General features: G+C 43.9%; 1 protein-coding gene across 3 annotated transcripts in view; it reads left to right on the top strand.

The window, feature by feature from the left end:
* Window positions 1–19,518, top strand: part of KIAA0930 (KIAA0930 ortholog) — a 111,430-nt gene that overhangs the window by 41,471 nt on the left and 50,441 nt on the right. For all 3 annotated transcript variants that reach the window (XM_061582411.1, XM_061582410.1, XM_061582409.1), the window contains exon 2: window positions 17,335–17,483. In XM_061582411.1, the coding sequence (XP_061438395.1) occupies window positions 17,335–17,483 (149 nt within the window). The remainder of the gene's footprint in view (window positions 1–17,334; window positions 17,484–19,518) is intronic.

Raw genomic sequence — 19,518 nt, 5'->3', positions numbered from 1 at the left:
CTCAAAAAGGAGGGGTTTACTAAAACGTTAGTTGAAAGGCAAAGTCAAGAGGATCAAATCACTCCAAAAGGCTTGGGAGTTGTTTAAAAACACAATTTTAGAAGCTCAACTGGAGTGTACACCACAGATCAGGAAAGGTACCTCCAGGGCCGAGAGGATGCCAGCCTGGTTAATAAACAGAGGTACAGAAGCTATTAGAGGCTTCCTTCAAAAAAATTGAAGTCTTGTCTGGAGTCCCCCAAGGATAGGTACTGGGACCTGTGATTTTTACTTAATAAATGATTTAGTGTTAGAGGTGCACAGTAGCCAAGTTTGCTGATGATAATAAATTGTTCAGAATGGTTAAAACATAAAGGGACTGTGAAGAGCTCCAAATATGGAGGAAAAAATCTTAAATTCACATATAGGCTCATGGGGTCTGAACTGATGATGACTGACTTGGAATGAGACCGTAGGGTTATTATGCATAGCTAGATGAAATGTACCCAATGTGTGGTAGCTGTGAAAAAGGTGAATTTCATGCTAGGGATAATTAGGAAAGGAATTGAAATAAGGAATTGATATGCCAAAATCTTAATGCCATTGCACAAATCTGTAGTGCAACCACACTTGGAGTAGAATCATAGAGTTGGAAGGGGCCTATAAGGCCATCGAGTCCAACCCCCTGCTCAATGCAAGAATCCAAATTAAAACATACCTGACAGGTGCCTGTCTAGTTGCCTCTTGAATGCCTCCACTGTTGGTGAGCCCACCACCTCCCTAAGTAATTGGTTTCATTGTCATATCACTCCAACAGTTAGCAAGTTTTTCCTGATGTTCAGTCAAAATCCGGTTTTCTGCAACTTGAGCCCATTATTCTGTGTCCTGCGCTCTGGGACGATCGAGAAGAGATCCTGCCCCTCCTCTGTGCGGCAACCTTTCAAGTACTTGAACAGTGCTATTATATCTCCCATCAGCCTTCTCAAAGCTAAGCATGACCAGTTCCTCATAGGGCTTTGTTTCTAGTCCCCTGATCATCCTTGTTGTGCAGTTCTCTTAAAAAAAAAAAAAAGTTAAAGGGCAACCAAAATGAACAAGGGGATGGAGGATAGGTCTATCAGCAGCTATTGATCATGATAGCTAAACAGATCTTCCAGATTCAGGGCAGCATACTCTTGAACACCAGTTGCTGGAGATGGGGGGGAGCTGAACAGCAATGGAGGACAGTGATGATCGTTTTCACGTACTGTTTCTGGGCTTCCTGGAAGCATCTACCTACCCACTGTTGGAAACAGTTAGAGGGGCTCCTTGTTTGACCCAACCGGGCTTTTTAGACCTATGTGCTGACTGTTTGATACAGAGAAAGGCCGTAGATTGTTCTCTCACGCACTTATCCTGTGCCCTTAAGGGATAACCTGCCATGGGAATATTTGAATTCCCCACTCCTCTTCTTAATACCCTTCTCCTATTTTCCCTCATGAACTGGCCCTTTGTGTTTGTAATTCTGTGTTCAGGGATAAGCCCTCTTCCTTTTCCATGACTTAAATCAAACGTCAGCTGCTGACAGTTTCTGAGTAAAAGGAGAGGTCAAGGCAGAATTAGAGACAGAAATGGGTTTGTCAGGCATTTCCATGGGTCTGAGCCCAGTTTGATGTTGGTGTTTGGGGTAGAACAGCAAGGCCCCTAACAGCATTTTTGGTTTGCCAGGAGATTATCAGAAGAGCTACAAGACCAGGCTGGCGCCAAAGGGTGGCCAGGTTGGGTCCTGGCTGGGGGCCCCTGCGGCCCAGAGGGGCCCTTGAAGGGTCCTTTGTTAGGGTGGGGGAGTAGCGCTCTCCTTTTGCGATCTGTGGCAGGGTGCCTGCCACGGATCGCAGGGATGGAGCTTCCAGCTGCCCACCTGTTCACTCGCTCCACATACCTCTCTCCTGTGTTCTGGTGCTGTGTGTGCTGCACGCGCACGGCTGCCTTCAACCAAGATGGTGACAGAGGCTTCTTTAAGGGGCTGATATCCCTACCGCCATCTTGGTTGATGGCAGCCCTGTGCATGCAGCAGCAGAACACAGGAGAGGGGTCGGTGGAACAGGCAGGAGCCATGTGCCTGGGGCAGCCTGTTGCCCAAGGGCCCAATCATGCCTGGCGCAGGCCCTGTGCAAGACTTTACTTGAGATTCCAACTCACTAAGCTGGGTGTTGAAAACTAGCTAAGGGCTGGAAACAAAAGTGAAGTCTAGCATCAGACAAAGATTTAAGGCTAGAGCAGAGCTTGGAAATAACTAGTTACAAATAACGAATTACTTGTAATTTATTACTTTTTTGAGTAATGAGTGGATAACTTCATTACATTTTGCTGGTAATAGAACGAGTAGTAACTTCATTACTTTTGAGCTGTAACTGTAACGTTTCCAGTGTTACTTTTGGGTGGTACTTGGGGGGGAGCAGGGGAAGTTTTCTGCTCCTCTGATTTGTGGATAAAAATCATGTGCTTCAAATTGGGCTTCTGTGCAGCATCTCTCTTCCCTCATCTCTGTGGGTGCTTAGGAAGTGACAAGGGAGGAGGTGGAGAGCGAGACAGGGTGGAGAAAACAATTGTTTAAAAATGAACAGGAGTGGAGGGAGAAAAGAGCCGGAGGGCAAGGAGGCAGCAAAAAAATGGACATGAAGAACTGGCTGCAGAGGTGAGAGACGACGACGATGTGTGTGTGTCGTGCAAAGCTCGAGGTGGCTTCTGCCTCCCTCTCCACCTCTCCTTTCTTACCAGAGGAGAGATGCAAGCCAAAAGCTTCAGGGTGAGCGAGGGGCAGGCAGAAGTTGCAGCAGCAAGCAGCCAGGGTCCTAAAGAGCTGCGGCTTCCAGTTTTCTTTCCTGCCCTTCCTTTCTTCCTCACAAGCCGGATGCATTTTCGTCTTGTGAGGAAGATATTTGCTGGAAGCTCTTTTGTGCAAATCCTCCTCCCCATGGCAAATGCAAAGAGTTCTAAACAGGCACTTGTCCAGGCACTTGTCCAAAATGATTTGTATTGCTGACTTAAAGTACAATATATACAAGTCTATTCAGAAGTAAGTCTCTTTATGTTTAATGGAGCTTACTCCCAGGTAAATCAAATTTGGTGTAGGATTGCACTAATTAGGCAAGATAAGGACTGGTTTGCGGGTTGGGGGAGAGAGAAAAATATGACCCTTTATAGTATAAATATGTATCAATCTGGTTAAGGCAAGTAAAATTTGATGCATGTAAAGCAAGGACTAACCTGCAATCCAGTACTTGTCTACTCAGACGTAAGTCCCATTGGGTTTCATGGGACTTACTCCCAGGCTAGTGTGTATTGTGTACACACTTACCTGGGAGTAAGTCCCATTGAAGCCAATAAAGCTTACTTCTGAGTAGACATGTATTGCATTGCTTCCTTAGTTTCCTTTTTTCCTATTTTAATTCTGCCTTCTGTATCTTCTCAACAGCCCTGTGAGGTAGGTTAGGCTGAGAGTTAGGGACTGGCCCAAGGCAATAAATAAGCAAAAACAATGAGTAAAAATTTAAAATGTGAAAATGCTCATGCCCAGAGTATTTTTGTCACTCTTTGTCAAGGCTTTGAGTGTGGGTTTTTATGTCTACTGTCTCATAACTTCCTTTTGCCTGAGAATGTTGTATACTGTTACAGAAGTTCTTTTTTTAAAAAATAATTGCCCAAATTCTGTGGTTTTTTTTTTTTTTACTTGAGTTCTTTGCATGGTTTAGGGGTGGCATTGCAGGAAACCAGACTCTTATGGACAGCTGTGGGGCAGGTAGAAATTAAATGGAGTAAGCCTTTTTTGTATGAAAATTCAATTATGGGGAAAGCTTCACCTGTTAACCTTCTATCTGTCAGACGTCTTATTACTTGTGTGTGCCCCCCTCCCCAGATTTATTTTTGATTTGTGAATGTCATGACCATTGCCATTCCCTGCCCCCATTTATGTTTGCAGCAACCCTGTGAGGTAGCCTAGGCTGAGACAATATATGTACATAGGTGGCAGTGGGTAGTTATAGTTGGTACTGTATTAATAAAGTATAGCCCTGAAATGCTGAAATGTATTCTGGAGGAGTCCAGTCCTATATATGTCTACTCCAAATTAAGCCTCATTGAGTTAAATGGATGAGTATATAGGACTGCAGATTAATTTTTACCTCTAAAAGGAACACATTGTCAGACATAGAATTTAAGAGACATACTTTTCTGAATGTGTTTGAAACAGATGGGTAGGTGGGAAGGGAGTTGTGTTAATCTAATTGGGTCACATAGTGCTCTCCATATGTTGTTGGACTACAACTCCCATCATTCTCAGATAACATTATGATGCTGAAGCTGGTTCCTAGTTCCCAGGTCCAAGTTCACAGCTACAGTAACTTCAAGCCAAAGTTGACATGTCTCTGAACCCCAAAATACATGTTGGTGTACCCCGTATTATATATCGCGGTGATATAGGGACTCTCCCCGTCAAGAATAACAACAAATTTATTCAGTCAAAATTATCAGACTTCTGAAATGCTCATAAATGCATAATGATGTCATATAATCATAAAAAATAAGTAACTTGGTGTGCTCACCCCACAGTCTGTTCTGGGCCAGGACAACATACACCGCAGGGAAGGGAAGGGTGTCCTCTACGAGATGCCAGTGTGTCCTGCCCGGCCCAGAGCTTTTGCTGGGTGCAGGGCAGGGATAAGGGCATCTCTGCACAACCCAAAGTGACAAAAATATGCAGAAAACAATAAGAAACTGGGGGTGCCCACCCAAAGATCTGCACTGTGCCAGGCAGTAGTATAGTGGCAAATTCAGAAGTGCAGGGTCCCTTCATGATAGTCTCAGCCACAGCCAGACCCCCTCCCCCCTTATTTTGCTCCTGGGTTGAGAATGAGCTCCTTGTTAATGCCTTCTCCCACAACAACTGATGTCCCTAGGAGACGATCAGTATGAAAGGGGAGAGTATTAGCTACTGAAAAGAGTCTTCTCACTGGGTGATTCACCTCCTTTCACTCTGATTGGCTCCAGTTAGCAGGAAAAGACAAGGAAGCATATTAGAAGACTCTTATCAGTGGCCAACACACTCCCCTTTCATGCTGATCAGCTTATATGATGCTGGAGACATAGGGACCCTGCTCCCAAAGAAGTAAGGGGTCTAGGACTCCCTTGAGCCCCTGGACAATTACACCCCTGCTGCTGGGACAAATCATACATCCCAGGAAGGGTGTACAAGGTGCCAATACTTCCAACCTGGCCTATACTTTCTGCTGGGCGCAGGGCAGTCATAAGGTCATCTGTGCAGAACAAAAATAATGAAGGGTAAGTAGAGAAAATATGTAATTTGGGGTGACCACTCCAAAATCTGCTGTGGGCCATGAAACATCATTCACCTGAGCAAAGGGGAGAGTGTCCTCAACGAGATGCCACAGCATCCTGCCTGGAATGGATTTTCTTGTGGACACACGAAATGGATATGTAACGGAAATTGTAATGAATTACTTCCAAGCTCTGGTTCAGAGCTTCTTTTGTATGTTTGGGACAGACAAGGGCATATATGTATTAAAAAAATAGTGAATATGTAGAAGAAAGAAAATAAGAAACTGGAGTGCCCATCCTAAAAGATTATTTGGGGCACTACATACCATGCTTTCATACATCTGGGAGAGTGTGTTCTATGAGATGCCATCCATGCATACTTTAGAGTGTCATCTATGAAATTACATATCCAAGAAATCATTGCTTGTTGACCCTGCCACAAGTCTTTCTGTCATCAACATCAATGGCTTTAAAAAATAATAATTGAGCTATAGCAAAGTAACAGGGAAGATCAATACAATTTTTTTAAAAATCCACATAGATCATAAGCATTGGCTGTAAGCACTGGCACAGCATAGAGGACGCCCTGTCATTTTCTAGGGTGTCCGATTTGTCTTGGCCCAGAGAAGATTTTGTGGTGAACACCACCGGATATTTATTCTTTTCTTTGCTGGTTGTGCACAGATGCCCTTATACATGCCCAGAATCCAACAGAAACTCTGGGCCAGGTGGGAAGCATTGGCATCTTGTAGAAGATATCCTCCCCTTTCCTTGGGTGTATGATTTCTCCTGGCCCAGAGCAGACTGTGGGGTGGGCACCCTCAGTTTCTCATTTTTTTCTGCTTCTTTTTTGTCAATTTTGGTTGTGCATAGATGCCCTTAAAAGTTGTGGGCTAGGTGGGATATACTGGCATCTCATAGAGGACACCCTCCTCTTTCCTGGAGTGTATGACTTGTCCTGGCCCAGAGCAGATTTTGGGGTGGGCACCCTCAGTTACTTATTTTTTATGGTTTTATGACATCATTATGCATTTATGAGCATTGCAGAAATCTGATAATTTTGATTGAATAAGTTTGTTGTTATTCTTGACGGGGAGAGTCCTCAGATCACAGCGATATATGATATGGGGTACCCCAACATATATTTTAGGGTTCAGAGACATGTTAACTTTCCTATGGAGTTGCTGTAGCTGTGAACTTTTCTTGTTTTTTAGTGTTTTGAACGTTCAAGCAAATAAGGAACTGGGAACTAGGAACCAACTTCAGCGTCGTGACACCATAAGGCATAACCAATTATCAGGGATGATGGAAATTGTAGTCCTACAACATCTGGAGGGCACCACGCTGGGTATCCCTGATCTGTAAGGCCCCACAAGTAACTTTTGTTGTTTGTTGCAATACATACAAGAACATAAGAAGAAACTGCTGGATCCAACCAGTGGCCCATCTAACCTAGCATCCCGTTCTCACAGTGGCCAATCAGATGCCCTAAAAAGAAGCCCATAAACAGGACCTGAGTGCATGAGCAGCACTCTCCTCACTTGTATTTCCAGCAACTGATATTCAGAAGCATGCTGCCTCTGACAGTGTAAGTGGAACATAGCCATCATTGCTAGGTGCTGCTAATAGCTTTATCCTCCATGAATTTGTCTAATCCTCTTTTAAAGCCATCCAAGTTGGTGCCCATCACTGCTTCTTGTGGTAGTGAATTCCATAGCTTCACTATATGCTGGGCAAGACCACATTTTTAATTGCAGGGGAAGGGATAATGTTCATGCCGGTGAATTACTTTCTGTTTACCTACGTTATGACTCTTAAGTTCCGCTTCTGACAGTTCAATTGTGCATACATGTCAATGAGTTCAATGGGACTTACTTCCTGGTAAGTATGTACAAGATTAAGTTACCTCTTAAGCTATACTGTTGACACAAAAAAAATTACAAAAGCAACTAGTAAAGTAGTAAAGTTTGCATTTTTCTTTGATGATAGGGGATTGCCATATTGATCAAAATGTGTTTTAGCTGAAAGGGGCGCTGCGTTGTTTTTTGCAGCACAACACAGGCATGCCTTCAAGCGCCGCTGTAGAATGCCTGATCGGTACTGGTGGCAACGTAATCTGTAAAAAGACATTCCTTGTCTGACGTGCTGTTTGAGCATCCTGTTCATTTGAGACATAACAGAAATGTATTGTAAAAGCAACATTTCAAGTGTAAAATTTGATTTCAAGTGATACGTGTGTTGGGGTATCATCATTGCTGGGGGTGGGGTGGGGTGATGTGAGATTCTGTTATGCCGTTCTGTTAATCTTACACATAAAAAAATCCCCTGACCAGGTATCAAGCTCTATCTCCCAGGCTCCTTCCCCAAAGTCTCCAAGTCTGAGCCTCAGGAGATTTGGGTTTAGCTCTCTCCCACTGTGGTTAATAGAACTTATCACTTCTTTACAGTGTCTGAATCCTTCCTTTTCATTGAAATAGATGGAGAGAGGCAAGTACATGCTTAATGGCTGAAGTCTGGAGTATTATAACTAGTTAAAAAGCCTCATGGAACCAACTCAGTGCAGTGGAATCAGTGGTGTAGTCATCCAGGGTCTCTTACTTTTTTGGGAGCAGGGTCCCAGCAGGGCCCCCATGTCTCCAGCATCCTATGAGCCAATCAGCATGAAAGAGGAGTGGGTTGGCCACCAAGAGTCTTCTAACATGCTTCCTTGGCCTTTCCTGCTGATTGGAGCCAACCAGAGTGAAAGGGGGTGAGTAGGTCACCAAGAAGACTCTTCTTAGTAGCTAATACTCTCCCATTTCATGCTTATTGGCTCCTGGGGCATTTGTTGTTGTGGAGGAAGAAGATCGCATTCTCAACCCAGCAGCAGAAAATGGGAGGGGTTGAGCGTGTGACTATCATGAAGGAAGCCTGCACTTCTAAATTTGCCACTATGCTACTGAGTGGAATGCCTGCAAGCATGGGATTGGGCTGCAACTTTCCAATTTAAATCAACAGTGCATAATGTTGCCGGATTGAAACATTAAGGGCTCGATCTAGCCATGTGCAGGGGAGTCACACAGGTTTGGAACCAACTACTGTAGACTTTAAGTTTATAGCACAGAACAGAGAGAAGCCTTCAGCACTTTGTAATTGTTCAGGACAACGGGTGTGTTTTTGTGGGCATGTTCAGATTGGGATCTCTGGTGTGAGGAAAAGAATACAACAGTTATACAAGAGTATCTCTATTTTCAAGTGTGAAATGTTAGGAGACGAGGTGAGTGGTATTTAACTGCCTTGGCTAGCCTTAATGTCTGTAGATCTGCTTGCTCATTCTACAGTTCACTAAACTGGCCTATTGCTTTCCTGAAGCTACTGTGAACGTATAGAATAATTGCTTGCCATGGCTCATGAAATATCACAGCCGTGTCCTCAAGAGGTTAAGCTGGAAGTTCAACTGAGATGCTAAAGCCCAAGGAATAATTCATATTGATTCCTTCCCTGCCTGTATCTGCTCATTTTTAGCATCTTCCTTTAAACTGGACTTGAGAACCTGGATAAATAAAGCATCTATTCTGAAGCATCTCTATCTCCTTAGAACAGAATAAATTTGTATTTTTTTTCAGCTAATAAAGATTTAATTTTCTGGAGCGGGGGAACCGGCATTTTAAAAAGCCTTTAAAAAAGAAATTCAATTTTATTTCCAAATAGAAGTATAAAGCCGCTGAGTTCTGTGTCATATACTATTGTGATAACTTTATTATATCCCAGACAGCCTCCCAGAAACCAGTACTTGATCTGGTTTCTCCTTCCCTCACCCAGTCATCCTTACAAAAAACCTGGGTGGTAGGTAAGGCTGAGAGAGAGTGCCTTGACTAAGCAAGCTTTGTTCCCAGATTGTCCTGGTCTAAATCAAATCTGCATTAATTACACTACACTCTCTGTCACCATTTTTGAAGGGACCCTGTCCAACATCAAAAGCATAAGCTGTGATCCTTAGGTAGGTACCAGTGGGCCCTTGAGAAGCTGCTAGTCATTTAGGGTGCATGTGTGATGCCCTGTCACGGTTGAGGAGCAGTGCTGAGCCTTACTTTTATTTAGCATTATGAGAATGAGTCATGATGAGCTGGGGTCACATCAGGGCCGGCTCCAGGCCTGCCAGGGCCCTTGGGCAGCAGCCTGCCCTGGGCCCTGGCACTCACTCACTCTCATGCACACCTCACCTACCTACATACCTACCAGGTGGGTGGAGGAGCGGGATGTTGAGCTGGTGGGGGGATGGGATGACGAGCAAGCGGGGGGTGGAGGGTGAGCGAGCGGGGGGTGGGGGGATGGGTGAGTGGGTGGGGGCGGGACAGAGGGAGAGCGAGTGAGCAGGCAGGTGGGGGGAGAGTGAGCGAGCGGGTGGGCAGCTCCCTCCCTGCGATCTGTGGCAGGGAGCCTGCTGCGGAAGGGGAGCGCTACTCCCCCACCATAATGAGGGGCTCTTCAGGAGCCCTCAGCCAGGGCCCCACCTGGCTGCCCTTTGGAGCCAGCCCTGGGTGACATGCTTTCCTTCTTTTCCTTTGCACATGGGGGTGGGAGGAATGAAAGTTTATTCAAAAGCTTTTGAGTAAACTACAGTCTCATGCTTTGTCCTTGCATGAGGGAATTGTGGTTTATTCTAATGGTGGTTACTTCAAAAAAATCAAGTTCGGGCCATAGTTTTGAATGATGACTCTTCTGAGGCTCACAACAGAAGATGATGAACAATAAACAAAAAGTTGTTTTTGTTTGTTCCTTTTGTCATGTTATCCATGTTTGGGGATAAGTTGGCAAAAACCTACTTGATGCATTTCCAAGGGAAAACTTTTTGTTTTTTGTATTTATTTATAAAAATATTTGTATACCACAATGTTATATGCCTTCAAGTCAATTCCAACTTATGGCAACCCTATGAATCCTTTTTGTTGTTGTTGTATTCATAGGGTGTTCATGGTAAGCGGTATTCAGAGGGGGTTGACCATTGCCTCCCTCTGAGGCTAGTCCTCCCCAGCTGGCTAGGGCCTGCTCAGGTTGCCACAGCTGCACAAGCCAGCCCCGTCCTTGTCCGCAACTGCCAGCTGGGGGGCAACTGGGCTCCTTGGGACTATGCAGATTGCCTACGGCTACGCAGGTGGCAGGGCACATAACCCCTGAGCCACTCACTGTGGGGGTGATCTTTAGCTGGCCCTTGACACCCAGGAGACACGAGCAGGGATTTGAACTCACAGACTCTGGCCTCCCAGCCAAGCTCTCCTCCCCACTGTGCTATACCAGCTATCACAAACAACATAAACAATGTAACATATGTGGGAGATCCATGATCAGAGTCAGAAGGCATTGTGGTTCATGTTAACCTTGACTTCCGTGCATAATATGCAAAGCCATGATTCAGGTGAATAGTGTCAGTCTGTGTGTGTGTGTTGGCAGGGGATTAGAGGGAGAGAGGTACGGAGAAGAAACACATATCCCCAAGACTGGCTTCCAGTTTCAGTGAATTTATATTTTTGCAATTTCTGTTTATGCATATTAACTTCAGCAAGGTTTGCTTCAGGGAATGGTGCATCTGAATGTAGAAGGAAACAAATGTGGCACAAGTTCTGATGTCAATAACAATCCACAAAATAGGAAAGCAGAAATGAGATGATCTACAATACATGGTAGCCTTTTAGCTTATCAAGCACCAGGGTTACAAGCCTTGCCATCCTAAGCACAATGGAAAGGAGATAAGTTGTACTGACTAGCAGCCTTATCATTTATATCCTTCCACTGAAAACATGAGCACTTCTGGGTAAGATCTAGTAGAATTTAGGTTAGAAAGAAAGACCATCAGAGTGATCCTGTGTATGTCTACTCAGATGGAAATCTCAGTGAGTTCAGTGGGATTTACTCTCAGGTAAATGTGTGTATATGGGATGCAGGACTTGATAAAAGTTTGTAATGTTGTGAGGTGCAGAACAAAAAAAGCACATTTTCACAGAATGTATAGATTACTCACTGCTATGAGACTTGTCACTATATGGCTTTCAAAGGGGGTAAGGTGCATTCAGTGGTCAAAAATATGATTAGCCAAACTGACTGTCGTGCTCAGAGGAAAATAGAGAGCTGCCTTATATTGAGTCAGGCCACTGGTCCATCCGGCTCAGGAGTGTCTACACTGTCTCTCCCAGCTATGCCTGGAGATTGCAGGGATTGAACTTGGGACCTTCTGTAGATGCTCTTCCATTGAGCATAAGGCCCATAGTGGCAGCATACCTTTGAGTGTCAGATTCTAGGGATGGAAAATGGGGCAGGCAGCTGTTTTCATGCCTTGTTTCTGATCTTCCCAGAAGAATCTGAGTGCTGCTGTTGGAAACGATTTGGAAAAGATGGACTTTTTGGCTTATCTGCAGGGCGGTTTTGAGGCTTAACTCTCTCCCTTTGGGAGTAACCAAGCCACACAAGTTCCAAATCTTGCAAAAAGTGAAACTTCAGTTTGGAAAGGCACAAGGAGACAATAACCAGAACTGGGTTGTATGTGCTACAAGACTGATCAGGAGCAAGTAAAACTGAAATGCAGGTTGGCCCAAAGGCTGCTGCCTTATAATTTGTTGTCAGTTTGCTATGCTTAATGAAGGATGCCTTTTTAAAACTGTGTGTGCTTTCTCTACCATGGGGAGGATACACCTCTTGTGATATTAATAGTAATATTGCAGCATTATGGCAATGAGCCATCTCAGAACTAGTGAGCTGTTAACGTTTGGAATTAATGAAGGAGAAGGTGAAATAAAAGGCTTATAAATCACTTGCTGGAAAAACTGCATGGCAGATCCTGCTTCTAACAAGCTGTGGGTGGGCAAGGCAGAGATGAACCAAATTAAGTCAGTCTTAGTATGTATAAAGTGGAGCAAGAACGGAGTCCCTTCTTTCTCAGCCAAGTGAACAATTCCCAATCTGGATCCTTCCTAGAAATTGGGAAATGTCAACCAGTTCATTCTGCCCTATTGCTGATGGTGTGACCTTTATTCCTGCCTTTGGCCATAGTTGGTTTGTGACACACAGGCTGAATTCTTCTCTGATTTTGCTCAGGTACCCATTTCAGGGTTTGCTACAGACACGAATCGTGACCTTAGCACTCCCTCATTTTTAAGAATATTGCAGAAAAAGAGAATAATTTGCAAAACATCTTCATGTTTAGGTTACTGGAAGAGCTTTATTAATCAAAGTGGTATATTTTTATTAGCTTATCCGTCCATTTCAAGTGTCCTTCAATTCACAATCCAAAGAATTGATTTTATTTCTTTTTTAAAGAAAAACTTCAAAGGTTTCTTTTCTAGCAGTCAGTAAAAATGTAAAGTTGTAACCTGAAGGGAAAAGTAAACGGTAGCTGTCAAAAGTAATAGTGAGAAATTCCAGAGCGGGGGGTGGGGTGGCTGTGTTAGTCTGTTGCAGTAAACCAAGTTAGTCATGTCTGTTAACTTCAGTGGGTCTGCTCTGAGTAGGACTAGCATTGGATACCACTCTTGGATGCACATACCTGCCTCGCTTTTAATCCTCTCAGCAACTGTATGAAATAGGGAAGGCTGGAAGAGAGTGACTGGTCCAAAGTCACCCAGTCAACTTTGTGGCTAAGTGGAGATTTGAACTTGGGTGTCGCTGGTCAGCCCCTTCCCCATGCAGATGTACCAGTGGTGGGCAGCAGTGCCATGAGCTCCTTATTTAAGTAATTTGGAAGTAATTCAACTGTCTGAAGCACCATTAGATAAATACTAAGGGGTTTATTTTGAGGGGGGGCGGGTAGGTTATATTTTATATTGCATGTTTAAATTTTATTTTTTTATTATTGTCTCTTGGTAGCATAGTGGTTATCAGTTAAGAAGTCCCCATTTCAAATCTCACCTCTTCTGCCTTAAATTCATGATGTGGTTTACATTCCCCTCTTTGAAACTTTGCTCTCCATCTGCAAAATATGGGATAATAGTGACTGAACACTGCAGCATTGTTGTAAGGATTCTTTAAAAGATGTATATGAAGCACTTTGAAGACTTTGAAGAATTATATAAATTATATAGCATTATATAAAATCATATTATATAAATAGTGAATATTTTAATTTTTTGGATAATTAATGATTATTTAATTAGACTGGTTCTCCCTGAAAGAAAATGCCCTGCATGTAGAAAACTAGTAGGAAAGGTTCTCTCTCTTTCCCCCTCCCCTGTCTGTTAGGAAGGAGGATTCAGATATGCAGCCTTGAACCTGAAGGAAAAGCTTTGTCACTTGAGCTTGCTGGCTGTCCTTTTGCCAAGGAGACTAGGCAAGGCGCTTGTGTTGCTGCTGTTTCAAAATCAACGTGTTGCCTTGCTCATGAGGCCTCATTTACCCTGCAAAAGATCTTTTTATTATTATTATTTCTGCTACATATGCTTTTGTTGGAAGCAGGGGGTTGGGTGTCAGCTCCCTCCATCATGCAATTTTTGGTCCCTGTTGGGTGATTAAGAGGGGCCTTTTCAAGATTGTAAGTAGCATATTTCATGCAGACTAGTGCAGGAGTGGTAATTAAATAGTTTCCTTTATGAAGAATGTTGCCAAAACTCTCTTGGCAGTAAGCTGCAAGTCTCTTGTCACTGGCTGACAAATCTCAGCCATAAACTGTAGAAAATAGTGATAAAAGCAGTATTTCAAGTGATCTTCACAAGGTGCCTTTGGAATGACACTTGGCTTTTCTGTTCTCCCTCCCTTACGGTATCTGAATTAAATAGAGATACATTTTTCAGGGTTAAGTTTTCCGTCTGGTAATGTCAGAGCTGGGGAACCTTTACTAATTTTACAGCAATGGGTGATGACCACTGTTCCAAACACAGCAACTGTTCCAATTAAGCCAATGCAACCAGAAAACATCCTGTCCTGGGGAACCCCCCCCTCCAATCAGCTTTCTTTCTTTCTTTCTTTCTTTCTTTCTTTCTTTCTTTCTTTCTTTCTTTCTTTCTTTCTTTCTTTCTTTCTTTCTTTCTTTCTTTCTTTCTTTCTTTCTTTCTTTTCTGAAATTAGCATGCCTACGACAGCTGAAGCTGAGGGTGGGCAGCACAATCTATAAACTTGTATTTTTACCCCATGTTAATAACAAAAACTAATAATGGTTGATCATGAATGTAAGTTCTCATTGAGACAAGCAGAGACACTACTATGAATCGTACTCTTAAATATTATTTATTTATTTATTTATTAAGCTTATATACCGCCCGACTAGCAAACAGCTCCCTGGGCGGTGAACATAGAAACATGTATAATAATAAAATTACAGGATCTAATATAACAAGTATATAAAAGTACACCATCTAAAATGAATTTACAACATTTACTTAAATTAACTTAAATTAAAATGCCTCAGAGAAGAGAAAGGTTTTAACCTGGCGCCGAAAAGATAATAGTGTCGGCGCCAGGCGTACCTCCTCGGGGAGACTATTCCACAATTCGGGGGCCACCACTGAGAAGGCCCTAGATCTTGTTACTACCCTCCGGGCCTCCCTATGGGTCGGGACCCGGAGGAGGGCCTTTGTAGTAGACCGTAGTGTACGAGCCGGTTCGTATCAGGAGAGGCGTTCCTGCAGATATCGTGGTCCCGCGCCGTATAAGGCTTTATAGGTTAGTACCAACACTTTGAATCTGGCCCGGTAGCATATTGGAAGCCAGTGCAGGCGAGCCATCACAGGTGTTATATGCTCAGACCGCTTGGTTCTTGTTAGCAGTCTGGCCGCTGCATTTTGCACTAGCTGTAGCTTCTGAATCGTCTTCAGAGGTAGCCCTACGTAGAGCGCGTTGCAGTAGTCCAAACGTGAGGTTACCAGAGCATGAACCACTGATGTAAGGTCCTCCTTACTCAGATAGAGACGTAGCTGGGCTACCAACCGAAGTTGGTAGAACGCATTCCGTGCCACCGAGGCTACATGGGCCTCGAGTGATAGGGAAATGTCTAAAACGACTCCCAGACTACGAACCTGCTCCTTTAGCGGGAGTGTAACCCCGTCCAGGACAGGGTATGTATCCACCGTCTGACCAGAGAAACCATCCACCAGCAGCATCTCAGTCTTATCAGGATTGAGTCTCAGTTTGTTAGTTCTCATCCAGTTCATTGTCGCGTCCAGGCAACGGTTCAGCACATCGACCGCCTCACCTGAAGAAGATGAAAAGGAGAAGTAGAGCTGCGTGTCATCAGCGTACTGATGACAACGCACTCCAAAACTCCGGATGACTGCACCCAACGGCTTCATATAGATGTTAAAAAGCATGGGAGACAAGACCGAACCCTGCGGGACCACATATTGGAGAACCCACGGGGTCGAGCAATGTTCCCCGAGTATTATCTTCTGGAGACGGCCCGCCAAGTAGGAGCAGAACCACTGCCAAGCAGTGCCTCCAACACCCAACTCCGCAAGCCTCTCCAGAAGGATACCATGGTCGATGGTATCAAAAGCCGCTGAGAGATCAAGGAGAATCAACAGAGTTACACTCCCTCTGTCTCTCTCCCGACATAGGTCATCAAACAGGGCGACCAAGGCCGTCTCAGTGTCAAAACTGGGTCTGAAACCTGACTGAAATGGGTCTAGATAATCGGTTTCATCCAATAGCGCCTGGAGCTGGTCAGCAACCACTCGTTCCAAGACCTTGCCCAAGAATGGAACATTCGCCACTGGTCTATAGCTGTTAAAATCCTCTGGGTCCAAGGAAGGTTTTTTCAGAAGTGGTCTCACCGCCGCTTCTTTCAGACAGCCAGGGACCACTCCCTCTCGCAAAGAGGCATTTATCACTTCCTTGGCCCAGCCAGCTGTTCCATCCTTGCTAGTTTTTATAAGCCAAGAGGGGCAAGGATCAAGTACCGAAGTGGTTGCACGTACCTGTCCAAGCACCTTGTCCACGTGCTCGAACTGAACCGACTGAAACTCATTCAACAAAACATGACTAGACTGTGCTCCAGACACCTCATTAAGACTAACTGACATAAAATGGGGATCTAGTCCCGGCGAATGCATAAGATCTTATGCTGGAAGTGCTCAGCAAACTCATTACAGCGGTGTACCGATGTATCTGCCATGTCCTGTGGGCCAGGATGGAGTAGCCCTCGGACAACTCTAAAAAGCTCCGCTGGGCGGGAGAGAGATGACTTAATAGTGGCGGCGAAATGTTGTTTCTTCGCCGCCCTCACTGCTCCTACATACAGCTTGGTAGAAGCACAGACCAGCGCATAATTGCATTCGTCGGGAGTTCGTCTCCAACTCCGCTCAAGCTGTCTCCTATCTTGCTTCATCACTCTTAGCTCTGGAGTATACCAAGGAGCTGTATGAGTTCTACAAAGAAGAGGGCGCGCAGGAGCGATCGTGTCCACTGCCCGGGTCATCTTTGCATTCCACAGATTAGCCAGGGCTTCGACAGGAGCGCCAGTCCTATCAGCCGGAAAATCCCCCAGAGCCCTTTGAAAAGCATCAGGATTCATTAGTCTCTGGGGGCGGACCATTTTAATAGGTCCCCCACCCTTGCAGAGGGAAAAGGCCACTGAAAGTCTAAACTTCAGCAAGCAGTGATCTGACCATGACAAAAGGAGAGATGTAAGACTCCCCACATCCAGATTATGTTTTTTTCCTCTCTGAGTTTTCTTGCCCAAAGGTCTAGCACTAAGTGCACTGGGAGGCTTTGTACTGCTGGCAAATTCTCTCTGTCTTTGTCAGCTCACTGGAATTGGGGGAAAGCCACCTGGAGCAGCAGCTAGTTTGCAAGGGTGGAGAATAGAAGACAGGAGGTATTTTGGCAAGAGAGATGTTTTCTTGAACCTCCCAACTCTAAAAAGAAACTGCTTTACACTTATTCAGATCAGGGCCAGCCCTTCCATTTAACAAGCTGGGTGTCACATAATAAGAGGCAGGCACTGGTTGGTTAGGATCCAGTTAGGAAACAAATGGGAAAAAGTTGGCAAGCACTGCACGTTAATGTGTTGGTATTTTACAAACTAAAATAATGCGGCTTCAGCAGTTCTTAATTGTCAAATTTATCTCCTTTTTTTAAAAGGGTGTTTCAAAGATGACCGCATTGTGTTTTGGACATGGATGTTTTCCACTTACTTTATGGAAAAATGGGCCCCCCGGCAGGATGACATGCTGTTCTATGTCCGCAGGAAACTCTCCTATGTTGCTGGAGATAATACAGATGGGAAGAAGGTAAGTTGGGTAACAGAATATTGCATTCAAGAGGCATGTTTCCCTTCAGGTTAACTGCAATTTGTGTTTTGGCATTTCCTGCACACTTAGAGATGTAAGGTATTTTTAAAGGACATTCTTGACCCTCATGATTTCAGAAAATAATGGGCCTTTATGTCACTTAGAACACTGGGGCTATTTGTATGACACTTGTGTTTGCAACCATGTGGTAGCTCATGCTATAAAATTCCAGAGCAAATGGAACTACCCAATTAGATCAACCGATCACCATGTTTCCTGAATATAAACATGGTGAAGCTGGCCACAAGTGCCCTTAAATCAACCTGTTTTGGAGTTACTTTGAAGCCTTGGGAGAGTCTCAAGAGCTAAATAAAGAGGTTTGGAGGGGCCACATTCAGTCCTTGGGCCTGAGATTTCCAAGCCCTAGACTTTAAGAGCATTATGCTTTTTTTATTCTCATAGAGCAACCCATTCAATGTATAAGAGAGCATCAAATTAAATGTATGTTAATTCAAAACTACGTGGTGGAATTAACGTGGGGGTGAGACATGAAATATTTCTGTATGTATATTCTCCCTTGTCTGATGAAATGAATATCACTTTTACTTCAGCTTTAATCAGAAAAAAGTGTTTTGAGGGGAAACAATCAATTATAATCTGTATGTTATTGGTGCAGTACAAGCAAAAGTCTCTGCTGCAACCGCTAAAGAAGCTTCTGTGATTTGCAAAGGCACAGCTGTGCTGATTGTAGGAGGGCCTCTCACAAAGAGTGTTCTGCCTTCTTCCACACTGAGTCAGGCTGAGGCAGTGGGTATTAAATCCATAGCAAGATAACAGACCAGAAGTGTGAATTCTTCAGGCTAGAATTCCTGAGATTAGCTGTTTGAGGCTGAAGGCTTGATCTTGGGGGTTAGAAGTGCAGCAGGCTGTAGATAAGGCAGAAGCAGGACAGGATCCTCATATTTATACGAGGCCTGACTAATCAGGAGGCTTTACAGTAGTGTCTGCCAGTTTCATGGGCCATTTCATGTGCATACCTTTTTTCTTCTGTGCCGGAAGTGGACTTTTGAGGCCTAAGTGCACAAAATCCTAGGTAACTTACAAGGATAGGACCCATTCTTGGACCTATAGGCCCTTGGTTCAGAGGATGATACCTTCCTGATGATAACCAAGGAGAGACAATGCTGGCAGAGTCTCTCACAGTGGCTTCTTCTGGAAGCAGGGCATAGCACTGGTCTGTTCAACATCCAAGCTTAAATAACAGCGCTTCATCAAACTAAAATGGCATTTTAAATGAAAATCCAAAATGTGCACACTGCCTAAATTATACAGTGTTAAATAATCTTTGGAAATGTTATTAATACAAATGTGTCCCACCTCAAATGTCAGCTTTTGACACGCACATTCAGCAATCACAACATAAAATTGGCTGCTTTGTCTCCGGTTCACAGAGCTCTAAAGTTCCCTCCCCCAAACTTTTTTTTTAAACAGGTTGTTACTTCAATTTGCAGGTTAGGAAATACAGATCTGAATGTTTTATTTGGGACTTCACTTCAAGTGATCTGCTTTCCTGGCATTTCACAGACTGAACAAAAAAATGGAAGAGGAAGATAAAATAAAAATTATTTTAAAAATAAATTTAAAAGGAATAGCCATGGCACCCTACTGTTAAATGAAAACAGCCATTTCTGGATTGTGGATGGAATGTAACATAAGCTTGGAACTCCATTTTAATCAAGTAAAAGCTTGTACCTTTTGACCTTTTGTAGGTACCCACCCAAGGAAAAATGATAAAATTCATTTCAATCTTGCAGCTCAGTCCTATGCATACTTGTTCAGATATATGGCCAAGATTGCAGCCTTAGTTCATATCTAACTATACGCACGCGCGCGCGCACGCACACACACACACACACACATTCATTCATTTCAGGCACATAAGTGAGGTGTTCCCAGGCTTTTTTGTATCTTCCTACTTCTAATTCTCTCTAAGTGAGAAATTTAAAGAATTTTACTTTATTAAAAGAAAATTCAT

Source organism: Rhineura floridana, chromosome 8, assembly GCF_030035675.1.
Source record: "Rhineura floridana isolate rRhiFlo1 chromosome 8, rRhiFlo1.hap2, whole genome shotgun sequence".
In the NCBI taxonomy this organism is placed as follows: Eukaryota; Metazoa; Chordata; class Lepidosauria; order Squamata; family Rhineuridae; genus Rhineura; species Rhineura floridana.
Note: the sequence above shows the minus strand (reverse complement) of the source record. Positions and strands in the feature narration are given on the sequence as shown.